This window comes from Oncorhynchus gorbuscha, linkage group LG23, assembly GCF_021184085.1.
Source record: "Oncorhynchus gorbuscha isolate QuinsamMale2020 ecotype Even-year linkage group LG23, OgorEven_v1.0, whole genome shotgun sequence".
Taxonomy (NCBI): Eukaryota; Metazoa; Chordata; class Actinopteri; order Salmoniformes; family Salmonidae; genus Oncorhynchus; species Oncorhynchus gorbuscha.
This window is the reverse complement of record NC_060195.1, coordinates 7,419,352-7,431,851: the sequence shown is the minus strand read 5'-3', so window position 1 is coordinate 7,431,851 and position 12,500 is coordinate 7,419,352. Positions and strand designations below refer to the sequence as shown.

The following is a 12,500-nucleotide window of genomic DNA, read 5'->3' as shown; positions in this document are numbered from 1 at the left end:
TGAAGGCAGATATAGTTGAAGACAGATATAGTTGAAGACAGATATAGGCAGATATAGTTGAAGACAGATTTAGGCAGATATAGTTGAAGACAGATATAGCTGAAGGCAGATATAGTTGAAGACAGATATAGTTGAAGACAGATATAGGCAGATATAGTTGAAGGCAGATATAGACAGATATAGTTGAAGGCAGATATAGTTGAAGGCAGATATAGTTGAAGACAGATATAGGCAGATATAGTTGAAGGCAGATATAGACAGATATAGTTGAAGGCAGATATAGTTGAAGGCAGATATAGTTGAAGACAGATATAGGCAGATATAGTTGAAGACAGATATAGGCAGATATAGTTGAAGGCAGATATAGACAGATATAGTTGAAGACAGATATAGTTGAAGACAGATATAGGCAGATATAGTTGAAGGCAGATATAGTTGAAGACAGATATAGGCATATATAATTGAAGGCAGATATAGTTGAAGGCAGATATAGCTGAAGGCAGATATAGTTGAAGGCAGATATAGTTGAAGGCAGATATAGGCAGATATAGTTGAAGACAGATATAGCTGAAGACAGATATAGTTGAAGGCAGATATAGGCAGATATAGTTGAAGGCAGATGTAGACAGATATAGCTGAAGAGAGATATAGTTGAAGACAGATATAGGCAGATATAGTTGAAGACAGATATAGGCAGATATAGTTGAAGGCAGATATAGACAGATATAGTTGAAGACAGATATAGTTGAAGACAGATATAGGCAGATATAGTTGAAGGCAGATATAGTTGAAGACAGATATAGGCAGATATAGTTGAAGGCAGATATAGTTGAAGGCAGATATAGCTGAAGGCAGATATAGTTGAAGGCAGATATAGTTGAAGGCAGATATAGGCAGATATAGTTGAAGACAGATATAGCTGAAGACAGATATAGTTGAAGGCAGATATAGGCAGATATAGTTGAAGGCAGATGTAGACAGATATAGCTGAAGAGAGATATAGTTGAAGACAGATATAGACAGATATAGTTGAAGGCAGATATAGCTGAAGACAGATATAGTTGAAGACAGATATAGTTGAAGACAGATATAGTTGAAGACAGATATAGGCAGATATAGTTGAAGACAGATATAGCTGAAGACAGATATAGCTGAAGACAGATATAGCTGAAGACAGATATAGTTGAAGGCAGATATAGACAGATATAGCAGAAGAGAGATATAGTTGAAGACAGATATAGGCAGATATAGCTGAAGACAGATATAGGCAGATATAGTTGAAGACAGATATAGCTGAAGACAGATATAGCTGAAGGCAGATATAGCTGAAGACAGATATAGTTGAAGACAGATATAGCTGAAAACAGATATAGTTGAAGACAGATATAGTTGAAGACAGATATATTTGAATACAGATATAGTTGAAGGCAGATATAGACAGATATAGCAGAAGAGAGATATAGTTGAAGACAGATATATTTGAAGACAGATATAGTTGAAGGCAGATATAGTTGAAGGCAGATATAGCTGAAGACAGATATAGTTGAGGACAGATATAGCAGAAGACAGATATAGCTGAAGACAGATATAGCTGAAGACAGATATAACTGAAGACAGATATAGACAGATATAGCTGAAGGCAGATATAGACAGATATAGTTGAAGGCAGATATAGACAGATATAGCTGAAGACAGATATAGCTGAAGACAGATATAGTTGAAGACAGATATAGGCAGATATAGTTGAAGGCAGATATAGTTGAAGACAGATATAGTTGAAGACAGATATAGCTGAAGACAGATACAGTTGAAGACAGATATAGTTGAAGACAGATATAGTTGAAGACAGATATATTTGAAGGCAGATATAGTTGAAGACAGATATAGTTGAAGGCAGATATAGTTGAAGACAGATATAGTTGAAGACAGATATAGCTGAAGACAGATATAGGCAGATATAGCTGAAGGCAGATATAGTTGAAGACATATATAGTTGAAGACAGATATAGCTGAAGACAGATATAGGCAGATATAGTTGAAGGCAGATATAGACAGATATAGTTGAAGGCAGATATAGTTGAAGGCAGATATAGTTGAAGACAGATATAGGCAGATATAGTTGAAGACAGATATAGGCAGATATAGTTGAAGGCAGATATAGACAGATATAGTTGAAGGCAGATATAGTTGAAGACAGATATAGGCAGATATAGTTGAAGACAGATATAGGCAGATATAGTTGAAGGCAGATATAGACAGATATAGTTGAAGGAAGATATAGTTGAAGACAGATATAGACAGATATAGCTGAAGGCAGATATAGTTGAAAACAGATATAGACAGATATAGCTGAAGGCAGATATAGTTGAAGACATATATAGTTGAAGACAGATATAGACAGATATAGGCAGATATAGCTGAAGACAGATATAGACAGATATAGCTGAAGACAGATATAGCTGAAGACAGATATAGTTGAAGACAGATATAGCTGAAGACAGATATAGACAGATATAGCTGAAGGCAGATATAGTTGAAGACAGATATAGCTGAAGACAGATATAGACAGATATAGCTGAAGACAGATATAGCTGAAGACAGATATAGTTGAAGACAGATATAGCTGAAGACAGATATAGACAGATATAGCTGAAGACAGATATAGCTGAATACAGATATAGTTGAAGGCAGATATAGCTGAAGGCAGATATAGTTGAAGACAGATATAGTTGAAGGCAGCATTGCTATGCCGTCACTATAGAACCCACCGGCAGATTCACATTCCTGGTTTTGATCATATCATCTTGGAGCGAGAGAGATAACTGTATGCAATGCAGCAACAACAGATAAATCCAGGTCACACCAGAACTGTATAGAGCCCCATGCAGCCAGTCAGCCCTCTGTTGTTGTGATGCATTATTAGTGAGCTGTGTTTCTCCCTCCTTTCTCCCTGCATGAAGTGTTACAGAACAGAGACAAAGCACTCTCCTATCTCCTCCTAGCAGGGTGGATTCTGGGAAGAAACAGAAACACACACACATACACACAGACACACACAGACCCCCCCCCCCACACACAAACAAACACAGACACACTCACATACACACACAGACACACATACACACAGACACACTCACAGACACACACAGACACACACACACAGACACACACACACACACACACACACACACACACACAGAAACACACACAGAAACACACACACATACACACAGACACACACAGACCCCCCCACACACACAAACACACACAGACACACTCACATACACACACAGACACACAGACACACTCACAGACACACACAGACACACACAGACACACACAGACACACACAGACACACACACAGACACACACACACACACACACACACACACACACACACACACACACACACACACACACACACACACACACACACACACACACACACACACACACACACACACACACACACACACACACACACACACACACACACACACACACACACACCCTATTTTCATTAGCGTAGTACATTAGCATTACCCAAAACACAAGGTATACTATGCTTCTCTTCAGAATAACCAAGCGTTTCACACAAACATCACACCAGAGAATAGCTAGCAACTAGCATCCATAAGTCAGTTCATTGATAATGAGCTTTTAACAGTTTGTTTTAACACGTTCTCTTCACGACCAAGTCGGTCGCATATCTAACTCATTAATTATGAATACAAGAGGAACAGATTGCTGCTGAGCCATATCTGTAGTGGGCAGAGGAGGAGGACACCAGTTGGGAGACAGGGGGGAAGTGGAGGGAAGACAAAACACTTTTTATGGACAGTTTCCTCTCTATAATTTAATCTGATGGTCTGAATGAACAGCTGAACTGTAGATCTCCATAACACAGAGATCCTTCCTCACTCGTGATCTATATCTCTGTATAGGTGACCCTGTCTCCCTCTGACTAGTGATCTATATCTCTGTATAGGTGACACTGTCTCCCTCTGACTAGTGATCTATATCTCTGTATAGCTGACCCTGTCTCCCTCTGACTAGTGATCTATATCTCTGTATAGCTGACACTGTCTCCCTCTGACTAGTGATCTATATCTCTGTATAGGTGACACTGTCTCCCTCTGACTAGTGATCTATATCTCTGTATAGGTGACACTGTCTCCCTCTGACTAGTGATCTATATCTCTGTATAGCTGACCCTGTCTCCCTCTGACTAGTGATCTATATCTCTGTATAGGTGACACTGTCTCCCTCTGACTAGTGATCTATATCTCTGTATAGCTGACCCTGTCTCCCTCTGACCAGTGATCTATATCTCTGTATAGGTGACACTGTCTCCCTCTGACTAGTGATCTATATCTCTGTATAGGTGACACTGTCTCCCTCTGACTAGTGATCTATATCTCTGTATAGGTGACACTGTCTCCCTCTGACTAGTGATCTATATCTCTGTATAGGTGACACTGTCTCCCTCTGACTAGTGATCTATATCTCTGTATAGCTGACCCTGTCTCCCTCTGACTAGTGATCTATATCTCTGTATAGCTGACACTGTCTCCCTCTGACTAGTGATCTATATCTCTGTATAGCTGACACTGTCTCCCTCTGACTAGTGATCTATATCTCTGTATAGGTGACACTGTCTCCCTGTGACTAGTGATCTATATCTCTGTATAGCTGACCCTGTCTCCCTCTGACTAGTGATCTATATCTCTGTATAGCTGACCCTGTCTCCCTCTGACTAGTGATCTATATCTCTGTATAGGTGACACTGTCTCCCTGTGACTAGTGATCTATATCTCTGTATAGGTGACACTGTCTCCCTGTGACTAGTGATCTATATTTCTGTATAGCTGACCCTGTCTCCCTCTACTTAAATCCCCAACCCTTCAATTTAAAGACTTCACCGGGAACAGACTGGGAGAGAATATAGCTGAAATGAAAGATCTCTGTTAGGAACAGTCTCCCTCTGACTAGTGATCTATAACTCCTCAACAGACAGGTGAGGACTGATAACCTGCAGCCACTTGCAGTCTTGCAGATGTACTCCAAAGCTTGCAGTTATTTGATGTACTCCAAGACCTTTGATGTACCCTGTCTCCTTGATGTGATCTCCTCTGACCTGATGTACTCCAAGACCTTTGATGTACTCCAAGACCTTTGATGTACTCCAAGACCTCTGATGTACTGTCTCAAGACCTTTGATCTATATCTCTGTAAGACCCTGATGTACTCCAAGACCTTTGATGTGACTCCAAGACCCTGATGTGATCTAGACCTTTGATGTACTCTGACCCTGATAGTGATCTATATCTCTGTAAGACCTTTGATGTACTCCAAGACCTTTGATGTACTCCAAGACCCTGATGTACTCCAAGACCTTTGATGTACTCCAAGACCCTGATGTACTCCAAGACCTTTGATGTACTCCAAGACCCTGATGTACTCCAAGACCTTTGATGTACTCCAAGACCTTTGATGTACTCCAAGACCTTTGATGTACTCCAAGACCTTTGATGTACTCTGTATAAGACCCTGATGTACTCCAAGACCTTTGATGTACTCCAAGATCTTTGATGTACTCCAAGACCTTTGATGTACTCCAAGACCTTTGATGTACTCCAAGACCCTGATGTACTCCAAAGCTTGCAGTTCTTTGATGTACTCCAAGACCTTTGATGTACTCCAAAGCTTGCAGTTCTTTGATGTACTCCAAGGGCTTTGATGTACTCCAAGATCTTTGATGTACTCCAAGATCTTTGATATACTCCAAAGCTGGAGTGCTGAAATAACAACATTCTTTATAACAAGGTGAGGTGAAGTCTCTCATGGTGACAGTTTTTTAAAACTAATAGCTGTTTCTAAGGTAACAGTAACTCCTTTTAAAATGTGTTTTTAGTTATAATGGCTGTCACCTCTTCAAAGGTTATTTTTATTTTATTTATTAGGATTCCCATTAGCCGACACTGTCTCCCTGTGATGGAGATCTAGCTGTATAGCTGTGTCTCCCTTACTGGAGGGTCTGACCCTGTCTCCCTCTGACTAGTGAAAATACATTACAGACAAAATAGTTTTTACAATTGAAATAAGTTTTAAAAACACTGTCTCCCTGTGACTAGTGATCTATATCTCTGTGTGTGTGTGACCCTGTGTCCCTCTGACTGTGTGTGTATCTCTGTGTGTGTGTGTGACACTGTCTCCCTGTGTGAACTATATTTCTGTGTGTGCTGTGTCTCCCTGTGTGTGAACTATATTTCTGTATGTGTGTATCTATCAGTGTATCCCCATGTATGTCAATACATACACACAACAGACTGGTCAGATGTTAGTACATACAACAACCAGTAGGTCAACATGTCAGTACATACACACAGACAAGTAGGTCACATGTCAGTACATACACACAAAGCCAGTAGGTCACATGTCAGTACATACACACAACCAGTAGGTCACATGTCAGTACATACACACAACCAGTAGGTCACATGTCAGTACATACACACAACCAGTAGGTCACATGTCAGTACATACACACAACCAGTAGGTCACATGTCAGTACATACACACAACCAGTAGGTCACATGTCAGACAGACACACAACCAGTAGGTCAAGACCTTTGATGTCAAGACCATACACACAACCAGTAGGTCACATGTCAGTTCATACACACAACCAGTAGGTCACATGTCAGTACATACACACAACCAGTAGGTCACATGTCAGTACATACACACAACCAGTAGGTCACATGTCAGTACATACACACAACCAGTAGGTCACATGTCAGTACATACACACAACAAGGTGAGGTCACATGTCAGTACATACACAAACCAGTAGGTCACATGTCAGTACATACACAAATGTGTTTTTAGTCATAATGTCAGTACATACACAAAGGTTATTTTTACATGTCAGTACATACACACAACCAGTAGGTCACATGTCAGTACATACACACAACCAGTAGGTCACATGTCAGTACATACACACAAACAGTAGGTCACATGTCAGTACATACACACAACCAGTAGGTCACATGTCAGTACAGACACACAACCAGTAGGTCACATGTCAGTACATACACACAACCAGTAGGTCTCATGTCAGTACACACAACAAGTAGGTCACATGTCAGTACATACACACAACCAGTAGGTCACATGTCAGTACATACACACAACCAGTAGGTCACATGTCAGTACATACACACAACCAGTAGGTCACATGTCAGTACATACACACAACCAGTAGGTCACATGTCAGTACATACACACAACCAGTGTATGCACACATGACTGTAAGTCGCTTTGGATAAAAGCGTCTGCTAAATGGCATATAAATTGTGAACAGAGGCGTTGAGGTGTGACCATCATTTGTTTTTTTTAAACCTGGTTTTGCTTTTCACTTGCCCTATAACAGATGGAAGGGAGATCTGCGGATAACTCACAGCTCTGTATAACACTGTACCTTCTGGATCTGGGGTGACTTGTACAGAGAAGATCTCATGACTATGAAATAACCTTGCCTTGCTATAAGCTGCAGCGCAGCGGCCATTTTGTCAGACTTGGGGTCAAGCAGTTGTCCTAGAACCTCCTCCTCTTCCAGGCGTGACGATGATGGTCATTTCTGGAAGGTCACTGTATGAAAGCACGGAGAGGATCTCACGACAACGTTTGAATGTCATTTTTTCCCTCCGGTCTTGAGGTAGAACATCTGGCTTTTCTTAGAGTCAAGGTCCAAAGGAAAGGCATCATTCCAGTGTGTGGTTCTCAATAGTTCTGAGATTACTGAATGGCAGCCCTATTACCTATGGGCCCTGGTCAAAAGTAGTGCACTATATAGGGAATAGGGTGCCATTTGGGGCTCATCCTCAGACTCAGGAGGTAAATATTGGACAGCTGGCATCACTACTCTAGAAGCCTGAGATGGTAAATATTGGCCAGCATCACTACTCTAGAAGCCTGAGATGGTAAATATTGGACAGCATCACTACTCTAGAAGCCTGAGATGGTAAATATTGGACAGCTGGCAGCATCACTACTCTAGAAGCCTGAGATGGTAAATATTGGACAGCATCACTACTCTAGAAGCCTGAGATGGTAAATATTGGACAGCATCACTACTCTAGAAGCCTGAGATGGTAAATAATGGACAGCATCACTACTCTAGAAGCCTGAGATGGTAAATATTGAGATATTCAGTTCGACCTGTTGACAGATCTGACTGAGATAATCACCTTTACCTGTTGACAGATCTGAATGAGATAAATATTGGACAGATCTGGCAGATAATCACTCTACTCTAGAAGCCTGAGATGATAAATATTGTTGACAGATCACTGACTTAGAAATCCTGAGATGAAATCTGACTGGACAATCATCACTACCTGTTGACAGATCTGACTGAGATAATAAATATACCTGGACAGATCTGACTGAGATAATCACACTCTACCTGTTGACAGATCTGAGATGATAATCACCTAATGGACAGATCTGACTGAGATAATCACCTTTACCTGTTGACAGATCTGACTGAGATAATCACCTCTACCTGTTGACAGATCTGACTGAGATAATCACCTCTACCTGTTGACAGATCTGACTGAGATAATCACCTCTACCTGTTGACAGATCTGACTGAGATAATCACCTCTACCTGTTGACAGATCTGACTGAGATAATCACCTAGGGTTGTGAAGGTGATGACATTTTGTCAGACAGTTACTGTCATACAAATGCATGCCGGTTGACCATGTATTAACATAAACACGCTTAGCATCTAAAAGCCTCCACGCATAAGAGCCGCATGTGGAACAGCAATATTAAAATTAAAATAAAAAAGCATAATACATCTATTTAATATTCACCATCACAATCAATCCATGATTTGTTTTATTCAGGTCTAAAGAAACATTATGATAGGAAGAAAATGAATTTCAGAATATGAGTTGGTCCACTGTATGTTATCTGGCTGTGCTCTGTTCCCATCGGCTGTAGACTTGTTCATTTAGCAGACAATATATGCTTATAATTCCTGTGCCATTATTTTATAAGATATGATTTTATAGTAAAAAGAATATAATTAAGCAATTAAGGCCCGAGGGGGTGTGGTATTTGGCCAATATACCACGGCTAAGGGCTGTTCTTAGGCACGATGCACACCCATCAGACAATACTCTATTTAATCTTATCTTTGCTAATAGGTCAAATTAGTTTTGATTTAAAGTACAATGGCCCATTATCAAACAGGCAGGAACAGGGGCAGGGGAAAAATGACATGTCTCCCGTATGCACTCGAATGGAGGCGTGTTAAATATATGCCATTTAGCAGACGCTTTTATCCAAAGCGACTTACAGTCATGTGTGCATACATTCTACATATGGGTGGTCCCGGGGATCGAACCCACTACCCTGGCGTTACAAGCACCATGCTCTACCAACTGAGCTACAGAAGTCTCAATCATGCCAGATAAGCACCTATAAACATATTAGTATTATATACACATATTAAGCTAGTCTGATAGATAATATATAATAATAATAATAATATAATATATATAATAATATAATAATAATATATGCCATTTAGCAGACGCTTTTATCCAAAGCGACTTACAGTCATGTGTGCATACATTCTACGTATGGGTGGTCCCGGGGATCGAACCCACTACCCTGGCATTACAAGCGCCATGCTCTACCAACTGAGCTACAGAAGGACCAGATAGATACTCCTCTATTCAGTGGCAACCATTAAAAACTCTGCTTTCACACAAGATTTCATAAATGTCTGGGTTTGTTTCATTCCATGCATCAACCACTGTTTCAGGAGCCTTCGTATTTCTGTGAGTTATTATGTTATAATTAAGTCTATGATTTGATATTTGAGCAGTCCGACTGAGCGGTGGTAGGCAGCAGCAGGCTCGTAAGCATTCATCCAAACAGCACTTTCGCGCTGTGCTTTAAGCATTGCGCTGTTTATGACTATCAAGCCTATCAACTCCCGAGATGAGGCTGGTGTAACCGATGTGAAATGGCTAGCTAGTTAGCGGTGGTGTGCGCTAGTGGCGTTTCAATCGGTGACGTCACTCGCTCTGAGACCTTGAAGTAGCAGTTCCCCTTGCTCTGCAAGGGCCGCGGCTTTTGTGGAGAGATGGGTAACGATGCTTTGAGGGTGACTGTTGTCGATGTGTTCCTGGTTCGAGCCCAGGGAAGAGCGAGGAGAGGGACGGAAGCTATACTGTTACACTGGCAATACTAAAGTGCCTATAAGAACATCCAATAGTCAAAGGTATATGAAATACAAATGATATAGAGAGAAATAGTTCTATAATTCCTATAATAACTACAACCTAAAACTTCTTACCTCTTATTATTATTCGACCATATGAAATACAAATGATATAGAGAGAAATAGTTCTATAATTCCTATAATAACTACAACCTAAAACTTCTTACCTCTTATTATTATTCGACCATGCTGGTCATTTATGAACATTTGAACATCTTGGCCATGTTCTGTTATAATCTCCACCCGGCACAGCCAGAAGAGGACTGGCCACCCCTCATAGCCTGGTTCCTCTCTAGGCTTCTTCCTAGGTTTTGGCCTTTCTAGGGAGTTTTTCCTAGCCACCGTGCTTCTACACCTGCATTGCTTGCTGTTTGGGGTTTTAGGCTGGGTTTCTGTACAGCACTTTGAGATATCAGCTGATGTACGAAGGGCTATATAAATACATTTGACTTGATTTGGAATGTTGAAGACTCATGTTAAAAGGAATCACCAGCTTTCATATGTTCTCATGTTCTGAGCAAGGAACTGAAACGTTAGCTTTCTTACATAGCACATATTGCACTTTTACTTTCTTCTAAAATACTTTGTTTTTGCATTATTTAAACCAAATTTAACGTGTTTCATTATTTATTTGAGGCTGAATAGATTTTATTGATGTATTATATTAAGTGAAAATAAAAGTGTTCATTCAGTATTGTTGTAATTGTCATTATTACAAATAAATAAATACATTTTTAAAAATCGTCCGATTAATCGGTATCGGCTTTTTTGGGTCCTCCAATAATCGGTATCGGCATTGAAAAGTCATCAGTCGACCTCTAGTCCACACTCAAAGGCCATTACTAGAATGTGTTCAATTTTGGAATATAGGCCAGACCAATTATGTCCCAAAGACATCTTAAATCTATGTTGGTTCTAATGTTCATCTGCGGTGCGTAATATGCAATATACTATTAGGTTATGTATTGTATAACGACACAATCATTATTATACTTTTTTTTTAATTGGGGGGGGATGGGTGGGGTGCTTGGGCTCACAAATAGGCCTATTCATAAGCTCTTATGCGTTCGGCTGTTCTACATGCAACATCTTCAATTAATGAATTATCACCTCAAAAAGCGCTGGCAATATCCTTGTGTTTGGATTTCCAGCAACATCCAAAGACCATGTTTTCCACTCAGTTTCAACCTGTTGTTGAACTTCTTTCTTCAAATTGATATTCTCAGTCAGTTTTGAAAGCACGATACTGTTTTAACGATAAGTGTTTGATGTGATTTTCGATCGCATTTGCATTGATGTCAGAGCGGTTAGAGGGACAATAGATCCCTGAGTACCAGGCCATTAGGACCTGATGGAGGGACAATGGAGCCCTGAGTACCAGGCCATTAGGACCTGATGGAGGGACAATAGAGCCCTGAGTACCAGACCATTAGGACCTGACAATAGAGCCCTGAGTACCAGTCCATTAGGACCTGATGGAGGGACAATAGAGCCCTGAGTACCTGGCCATTAGGACCTGATGGAGGGACAATAGAGCCCTGAGTACCAGTCCATTAGGACCTGATGGAGGGACAATAGAGCCCTGAGTACCAGGCCATTAGGACCTGATGGAGGGACAATAGAGCCCTGAGTACCAGGCCATTAGGACCTGATGGAGGGACAATAGAGCCCTGAGTACCAGACCATTATGACCTGATGGAGGGACAATAGAGCCCTGAGTACCAGACCATTAGGACCTGACAATAGAGCCCTGAGTACCAGTCCATTAGCTAGCGAGTTGGGTAATACCAAAGCATTTCCAGAATGCATAAGAAGAACATGGAATTTGACTGCGGTCATGGTAACACGGTCACATGGAATTTGACTGCGGTCATGGTAACACGGTCACATGGAATTTGACTGCGGTCATGGTAACACGGTCACATGGAATTTGACTGCGGTCATGGTAACACGGTCACATGGAATTTGACTGCGGTCATGGTAACACGGTCACATGGAATTTGACTGCGGTCAGGGTAACACGGTCACAGAAACAGCCCGAGACTCACCTCAACCTGCTGACAGATCTGGATGAGTTTAGCCATCTGGTTCTCCAGCTCACTGTTTCTCTTCACCAGGTTGGTGAGGTTGTTCTCCAGCGTTTGCTGTTTGGGACAGGCAGAGGAACAGGCCAGTGAGATATAAAAGAAG

General features: G+C 40.9%; 1 protein-coding gene across 4 annotated transcripts in view; it reads right to left on the bottom strand.

Moving 5' to 3' along the window:
- The window catches only part of LOC124011016 (probable E3 ubiquitin-protein ligase MID2), a 228,549-nt gene that overhangs the window by 69,011 nt on the left and 147,038 nt on the right, over nt 1-12,500 (bottom strand). For 3 of the 4 annotated variants that reach the window (XM_046323930.1, XM_046323932.1, XM_046323931.1), the window contains one exon: nt 12,359-12,454. The exons of the other annotated variant lie outside the window; for it this stretch is intronic. In XM_046323930.1, coding sequence (XP_046179886.1) covers nt 12,359-12,454 — 96 coding nt within the window. The remainder of the gene's footprint in view (nt 1-12,358; nt 12,455-12,500) is intronic. 4 annotated transcript variants of the gene reach the window in all.